General features: G+C 40.3%; 1 protein-coding gene and 1 pseudogene across 2 annotated transcripts; one reads left to right on the forward strand and one right to left on the reverse strand.

Annotated features, from left to right (window-relative positions):
- Positions 1–132: 132 nt before the first annotated feature.
- LOC117851271 (uncharacterized) lies at positions 133–4,104 on the forward strand. 2 transcript variants are annotated; one of them, XM_034733059.2, is made up of 6 exons: positions 133–406; positions 499–542; positions 974–1,780; positions 1,857–2,088; positions 2,993–3,069; positions 3,590–4,104. In XM_034733059.2, the coding sequence occupies exons 3-6, from the start codon at positions 1,037–1,039 to the stop codon at positions 3,707–3,709; spliced, it is 1,173 nt and encodes a 390-aa protein (XP_034588950.1). In that variant the 5' UTR covers positions 133–406; positions 499–542; positions 974–1,036; the 3' UTR covers positions 3,710–4,104. The 2 variants fall into 2 exon arrangements, with proteins under 2 accessions (XP_034588950.1, XP_034588949.1); XM_034733058.2 differs by having other exon boundaries at positions 134–406; positions 499–546.
- Positions 4,105–5,495: 1,391 nt separating this feature from the next.
- On the reverse strand, positions 5,496–6,991 carry LOC117853675 (WAT1-related protein At1g09380-like; annotated as a pseudogene).
- Positions 6,992–8,427: the final 1,436 nt, after the last annotated feature.

Here is an 8,427-nt window from a genome sequence, read left to right on the forward strand (position 1 = left end):
GCTATATAGTTTGGTGTAATTAAATGGGCTCCACTTGAAATTTTGGTTCAGTTGAGGTTTTTAAAATTTTAGATTAAAAATGGTTTAAATAAAAAAATCCCCGAAATGGCACGAGCATGACAAGTCCCCACCTGTACTGCGCCAGTGTACCGCAGTCGCCACTCGCCACTCGCCGGAGTCTCAGGCCGCACGCCGACGCCGACTCTCGCGGCCTCGCCAACGCCGACCCCCTCAGCCTCGCCAACGCCGCCACCTCCTACCTCCTCGCTCGCTACCACGCCGTAGCTGGTTCTCCGCCCCCGCCACCCGGCCTTCCACCTCGCCCGACGCCGCCGTCTCCTCGCCACTCGGTCGCACGGCCGTGTGGCCACGCCGCTGGTCCCCTGCTCTGGCGGCAGGCAAACAGGTGCCCTGTTCTTCCATCGCCCTGGCAGAATCGAATGCATTTTTGTGTGTTGAGTATTCCCATTGAAGTTCTGATCTGCTTTTCCTCTGTAGATGACTAGTCTCCTACTTGTTGGGCGCATGGCATGAAGCAAAATGTGGGTAAGACAGAAAGAATTCTGATTCAATTACGAAATGTACGGAAATCACCGGGTCTAGAAATTCAATTCGTACATACTCCACTAAGGCAGTAACCTAACCAAAATCAATTAGGTTCCTTTTTTTCATATTTAATGTGGTCAAATCGGTTTCCATTTATCATAGTATCTGAAGTTTTAATAGACCAAGATAACCAAATCGCATTACCCGTACTAATAGAATATCCATCCCTATCACAGGGTAGCAAGTATACTAGTATTCAGGTTTGATGTCTTGAGGTTCACATTCATCACCATTATTTGGTGACATTGTCATTGGATCGTTTCTTAGATTTCGTGATGCTGTTGGCTATCATTGTTATGTCTTCATAGGTTTGCATTCACGAATTGCCTGATTCTTGCCCTCTGATTTTTTTGAATTTCCTTTGCAGTCACTGATGGATGATTTTTTCTACTAATAAATTAACCCATCTTGAATCTTCAAGAACCTGCATATGAAGACCAAGAAAACAGTGAAAGGATCATCTTGCAAGAAGGGCAAGTTGACTGATGGTCCAATTAGTAAAGATGCTTCAGAAATGGATCCATGTTATAAACTTTTCCTGGAACATTTAAGCAAAGATGGGAATACCTATGTCCTTGATGTGCCAAATGGGGACCATGGCATGCCTGTTTCTGTACGGTATGAGGAAGATGATACATCCTACGGGAACACAAATGGCAAAAATGGCCCCAATTCTCCCAATGGTTCACTGCATAAAAGTTGGGGTGTTCCAAATGGCAAACAACCTGGTGTAAAAGCAGTCAAGGCTACCAGTGGAAATGTGGATCACTCCTTTTCACCAAAGAGATCACTTGTGAAGCAGAAGAAATCCTCATCAGTGGATGAATCTTATGAGTTATTTCTGCGCCTTGTGAAATTCAAGGATGGTTTCATGGTTATAGAGCCAGAACCAGGTGTCACCATTGTATACGAGCGAGAAGAAGACATGCCTGCTGGATATGATGAATTGAGAACTGGCACTTCCACAAATGAACCAGAGCCTTTGATGTCTCCACTTGAAAACATGGAGGAAGACTACACTACCTATGGATGTGAATATGGGCTTACACAGGCTAATAAAATTGCATCTGAGCATGAAATGGATGGACCTTCTTCAGAGAACATTGATGGTCAGGATGTTATCTGCACAGATGAGCGTGGACTTGTACTTTACACTGAACCTTCTGATTCAAATGTAAGTTTCTTTTGCATAACTTATGGTTCTCTTTAAATGCTGCTGCTGTTGTTCTATAGCTGCCTTTTGGGCCCAGGCATGTGAAGATGAACAAGCAGCACCTCTTGCTATTAGCTGCAGTGGATCCTCTACATTTGATGAAAACCTCAACGCTGTTTTAAGTCAGCCATACGATCAAAATGAATACGAAGAGCTTTGGAGAAAAGCCACTGACCGGAAACCTGTGAGCAGACAAAGACACTTGCGAAGTGCATCAAAAGGCTATGTTACAGGGGCAATTGGGCTGTCGTATCTCGATCATTACCCAGGTGATTGCTAAGTTTTGATGGGCAGCCTTTTTTAATCTCACGATGTTAATTAAGCTAGCCTGGGTTCCCTTTTGATCAATCTCTACTCTCTAGCCACTAAATCCCACTATCTATATGAGTTGAATTGTGTAGTCAGTTTGCAGGTGAAGGTTTACAAAGGGAAAGGCAGATTCCAGGAATTTTGTCAAGCTGTTGAGAAGCATTTAGCTAGTTGTTTGTTATATGGTTGATTTGCATTAACCAAGTGACATATGCTCTCGTCCTATAGGTTTCACCAAATGAATGAAATTTTGAAGGCATCATTCTTTACTCCATTGTATTGATCGTTCACTTTTTTTTTTGAATTGAATTGTTTCTTTTTTGTCTAGTTTATAACCACAAAATGTCAGCAGATAAATTTGCATTGAAATTTAGGTAGATTTATCTTCATCCTGCGTATTTACCATATTCTTTGTTGTTCCGTTATGCATGTAATGGTAATACCACCATACCAGTGGGCTTTCTTCTTGAAACTGAGTTTTTATATATGTGATGCGACATTTTTCCTCACGTGCTTTGTTGTTTTGAAATTAACACACAAAAAAAACTGTATTGTGTTCCTCCACATTTTGCAAAACGCCAGTCACGGTTCTGGTAGCAGTTCTCTAGGCCGCAATTGCAATGCTGTGATGCAAAAATCGTACTTTGTGAGTTACTATCATCTGACATGAAATCAGTTGGGTAGATTGCATTGTAGTACTTTTCAAGCAAGACTAATCTTTGGTTAATCTTAATCATGCTGATCTGCAGTTTCAATCCAGCAATGCAGAATTCTATATTATGAGTTTCTATGTGGCATGAAATCAATTGATACATCGCCGTATACTACTACTCAGGAAACACTAATATTTGGTTAATCATGCAGATCTAGCCGTACAAATAAACTCAGCTGACTGTGATGAGAGACTGAGCCTGCTGAGGAAATTCTTCTTCTGGTTGGAGGTGATCTATGTTTACCACCCTATTTACTATTTATTTGCCAGTGCTTATGGTCTCTGCTGGTGGAGGTGAAAACTAGTGAATCCAAAATTATCCATGAGTTTTGCTTTTCTGTTCAAGATATTGAAATATAGTGAAAAGATTTCACCCAATTAGTGAAAGATTGTTTCTTTTCCTATTGAACGGTACAGTGATTTTTCACTGAAAGAATATGTCAACAAGGTTGTAGGTTTGCCTATTTCTTAGTGTGGTGTAAGGGGAGCGGTCATTCGGTATCAGCAGAAATCCATGTTATAAATGGCCACAATTTTTCTGCAAACATAAAAGGGGAGCTGGTTTGATTTTCAGCTAATTTCTGGCATCGCATCAGATATTGTCCAGCGCATCATTTTCTTTCAGATCTGGTGACTGGCCTATGAATTACAGGACAGTAGGAAGTATCTGAATTCCATCATTTTTTTTGTGAAAAAGAGTGTGATGCCTGCCTCAGACTAGAACTAAAATCTATTCGCAATTTTTGCAGAACTTATGCCATGAGGGAGCCTACATGCCATGGATCTCCAAGGCACTAGCCTGCAATCCCATTTCACCAGATGAGTATGAGCAGACGCCCACCCTCGAGACGTGCGAAGATGAACAGTAGGGCAGTGAGCTGAGTTTGGCGGTCTCCTTGTTTCTCACCGCTACGTGACTGCATCAAGGGTCCTCGCCTACCGTGTGCTTGTGTTGTGTCATACTTGTGGTGGCACCATCTAAAACCAGAAGCTGTATTGGCCCTACTGCGACTTTGAACTTTGATATGCCTGCCGTAGGTTTACTTTCGTTGTGCAGCTCCATGTAACTTGACTGCAATTCTTGTTTTGGATTCAGACTGAGTTGAGCTTGCAATCTTCGGTGTCTATCGCAGTAGTGCTGTGCTGCTGCTGCCCCGAGGTTTCATGGCCTTCAGAGCATTTTGTGATGTACATATATATATGTGTGGGCTGTGGGCTGTGGTGAATGTTTCACTCGTCACAAATCAACCCTTCCTCTGCTCAATTCTTCTCCTCTCTGTGTGGAGAGGAAACCACGGTTTATTTCACAAAAATACTGTAACAGCGCAACATATGCAATGTACCCTCTGTTACAATTAAAATTGTAAGTTGTTTTAGCTTTTTTTTAGTTCATAAATATTATTATGCATCTAGATATAGTATATGTCTATGTGCATAATAATATCTATGAACCTAGAAAAATCAAAATGACCTACAATTTGGAACGGGAAATGACCTACAATTTGGAACGGAGCGAGGAGTGCAAGAGGCAATTGGCCCAAAGTCTTGATGCAACTCTTTCGCAGGAAGCCGAACAAACATTATGGAAAAACAGCTAATATTCCTTATATGAGATGTAGTCATTTAGAAAATTATTTTCTATCATAAGTTACATAGAGAATTACAAGGTTTTTTAAAATTTTCCCAAATTTACATTCTTAATAATTCTCTATGTAAGTTTTGCTAGGAAATAACTTAATAAGTTCCAACATCTGATGTGAGAAATATTAGTTATTTTCTTATAAATTTTAAAAGTATTTTAGTGCCATAAAATTCAGATAACTTATAAAGGTAGCCTAAATTGGTGAATTTTAATTTTAAAACCGTAAAGGTATATGTTTCCTTTTAATAAATATGGATTCATATTCATTTGTTGTATCACTACAAAAAATTTCATGATTTTTGGAGGTGATTGGAAAATCGTTTCTCCTGACTTAACTAACACAAGTGACGGAAATGTCAAATAAGTAATGAAAGTTAGAAGTACTCATCTTCCAGTGTTAAATAAGGAATTTACTCTTTCCAAATCTGGTCCGCTTCTCATTTCTTCAACAGCTCTTAAACCTCTTCTTGGGTCAAATCTCAAGATTACTCCATCAGATTCAAAATACATGTCATTTTAGGATTCTTGCCAGTAAAACTTTTTAACTTTGACTATTAATATATAAATAATTTCATAGGTTGACTATCTAATAATTTGATGTTACTATATTTACCATGAAATTGTTGTCATCTTGTAGACCGTGTCGATGTTCTAAATCACATGTATTTTGAACCAGAAAGATTACCATGGAGAAACGTCGAAATGGATTCTCTTCGTGTTGTGAGACTGAGAGAAAGAGTAGCGAACTAATATTCAATAAATCGCAGCCTCGCCCTCGTATCAAGTTGCAGATATTTTTGCCAAGCTGCTAGCTAGTGCCTAGTTTGGCAGTTCACAGTTATACTAGTGTAATTTCGGTCTTTGTTAGCCCGGTTGAGATCAAAGGAGAATATTTAAGTAACTAATTTCTAGTCTACCTGTCCTTTGTAATACCGTTAGTCTGAATGTTGTTATGGTAGGTGTAAGAATTATAGCTCACCCGGGAAGCTGCATACCTCATCTGGCTGGCACCATGCAACAGAATTCCATCTCTATCAGCACTTTGACAGGAAACCAAGACAGCATTTCCGCAATATATCATGGGTTTAGATTACATTAATCCTAAAGCCAAACTGAGCATCCTATCACATAGTTCCCACTATATATATTTTGGTTGCGATAAAGCAAAATGCACTCAAGCCCCAATTCTGTAACCTCTTCATTTTATTTCATTTTCACCAGTATCAGCAGCAGGAACTGATTCTTTTCCAATTCTTCATCTGGGTGCACATCAGTTTCTTCCTTCGCTTTGCCCCACACCACCAGGTAGAGCCCGGCCACAATTAGGACTGAGCCAAGCACACTGCAAAGCACAATTTAAGAAACCCAAACGTGCATGAAAAATAAAGGGATCTGCATGCGCTCGCAATCTGGCACACACAAATGAAGCTTAAATCAGAGGGCAGGGCATCACCTCCCAAGCTGCAAAACTTCATCCAAAAGAATTGAGCTCAGCACCGCGACGAAGATGAGCATCAGCGGGCCAAACACAGAGACAAAGACGGGACCTTTCTTTCCTAGGCACCATGACAGTAACGGGAACGCAGCTCCTGATGCTATTAAAACCTGCGAAAACTCCAGAATAATTAAATTCCTTATACTGAGTAGACAGCAGAGAAACCAACCTTACAATTATCTAAAAATAAAATAAAATGCGGGAAGTATCGCTTACCGCATAAGCAGATGAGTACAATCTGATGTTAAGCCCTAATCTCCAGTGTTCCATGTCCCTGTGGACACAAATTGCTACCATAGTGGATTGAAGTGTGGCAAAGAGGCACACTATTGCAGCAATCGAGTAGTGGCACGGATAAACTTCAGCCACTTTTGCCTGCAAACATGATATGTTAATAGATAAAATCATAGAAACATTGTACCGACAAGTTGTGGGTGGATGCAAAATTGAAACAGAGATGACGGAGGTGCACCATCGCTCAGTTAAGAAGAAAAGAAATGTTACATGTAAAAAGGAGCATTGGATCATAACCTGGATGACAAACCATGTTGCGCAGCTGAAACAGCTTATAATTCCAAGAAACGATCCCAGGACTTGATGGCCGACTGATGGTGGATGGGAGCGGTAATCTTTGGTACTGTGAATAAGTCTGGGGTGGGACAGTCGTCGGAGTATTGTGATCTCTGGCCCTTGTAGAATGTAAGCAACATTGCACCTAATATTCCTGCAAGGGTTCCCAAGAGTTTCGCTTGTCCAGTGGGTTCCCAAAGTTTCAAAGTCTCAGACCTATTTTTTTTTTTGATGAAACAGGAGGGAAAGACCCCTGCTGATTATATATTATATAAAAGAGAAAAAGAACAAACAAAAAGTGTCTAACGGTTCAAGAAACAAAGAAAGACAGAAAAAAGATCATAAAGATTACAGAGTATGTTCTAGCCATTCTTTCATCGGTTGTTTCCATTCCTCTTTTACGCGAAGCATAACCTGCGTAAAGACGACTTTGAATCTCGACATGGCACTATGAACCAATGGAGTGATTCCCTTAAAAATCAAGTCATTCCTTTCCATCCAAATACACCAGCTCATGAGAATAATGACCTCCATGAAGAAGTTAACTTGCAGTTGAATTCTGAAGCTATTTAGGATATTATAGGGCTCTTCTGTCAAATCTGCAAACAGGCTAATATTGATCCAACATTCCTGCGCAAAGGGACATTCCAAGATACGATGAAATAAAGTTTCTTCTATGTTATGCATGCATAAAATACAGGAGTAAGAAGGCAACTCCATATGCTTCCTTCGAAGAACATTCCGTGTACTCAATCTATCTTTAAGAAGTAACCAGAAAAAGAACTTGTGTTTGCTTTGGCATTTAGATTTCCAAAGCCACCGAAAAACTGGATGAACATGCTGATGTCCCATTAGTGCCCGGTATGCTTTGGATGAGGAGAAATGCTGATTGCCCCAAATATATGTCCAGCTGTCTTGCTCTTCATTTGTGGAGGTAAATTCCAAATCAGCAGCCAATTGTAACAATTGATCCATGGCCAGTGGAGTTAGAGGCAGGGTGAAGAGTTGTTGTAAATCTGTGAGCACATACGCCTGCCTGACAGATATGTCATCCTTTCTAGTAAATGAGTATAGATGTGGATATTCTTGGGCAGGAATCTTATTGTTCCACAGGTCATGCCAAAGTAAACATGTTAGCCCATTGCCTACTGTTACTGTCGCTAAACCTTTAAGTTTAGCAATGAGCTTGACAATGTCTCTCCACCAAAAGGAACCTTTTCTTATTCGTCCTGGCAGTCTACCAGCAGCATAATGTTTCTCCCAAATCAGATGAACCCATGGAATATCTGCCTGATTGAAGAATTTGTGTAAATATTTCAAAAGGAGAGCTTCATTTTGTGTTCTCAGATTCAAAACACCAAGGCCACCCTCTTTCTTTGGCCGGCATACCAGGTCCCAAGCAGCTTTAGGTGGTTGCCTATTATTTATATTAGATTTTCGCCAAAGACAACACTTTCTGTATTTATCCACCTATTTGTACACCGTCTTATGTAGCAAGAATGTGCACATATGAAATATGGGCATAGCTGTGAAAATTGAATTTGTTAACTGAAGCCTCCCTGCATCTGATAAAAAATTGAACGTGGCTACTAATCTTCTCTCACATCTGGATACCATTGGAAGAAATTCTTTAATCCTGGGTTTAGTGAGACCCAAAGGTAACCCTAGATAAGTAAAAGGCAAACCACCTGTAGCACAGCCAAATGTTTGTGATAAGAGCTGCAATCTGTCTTCTGTAACATTAATAGGCACCATCATGGATTTAGAGAAGTTCACTTTGAGACCAGTAGATACTGCAAAATTCTGCAGAAGCTGTTTCAAGTGTAGGATCTGAATGGGGCATCCCTCCATAACTATTAGAGTATCATCGGCATATTGTA

Source organism: Setaria viridis, chromosome 4, assembly GCF_005286985.2.
Source record: "Setaria viridis chromosome 4, Setaria_viridis_v4.0, whole genome shotgun sequence".
NCBI lineage: Eukaryota > Viridiplantae > Streptophyta > Magnoliopsida > Poales > Poaceae > Setaria > Setaria viridis.

Excerpts from the sequence above, each read along its gene's own strand:
- LOC117851271 (XM_034733059.2), top strand. The coding sequence starts at position 1,037 with ATGAAGACCAAGAAAACAGTGAAAGGATCATCTTGCAAGAAGGGCAAG. Across the intron at positions 2,089-2,992 it reads GTATCTCGATCATTACCCAG|ATCTAGCCGTACAAATAAAC; the intron begins GTGATTGCTAAG and ends TTAATCATGCAG. Across the intron at positions 3,070-3,589 it reads AATTCTTCTTCTGGTTGGAG|AACTTATGCCATGAGGGAGC; the intron begins GTGATCTATGTT and ends CAATTTTTGCAG.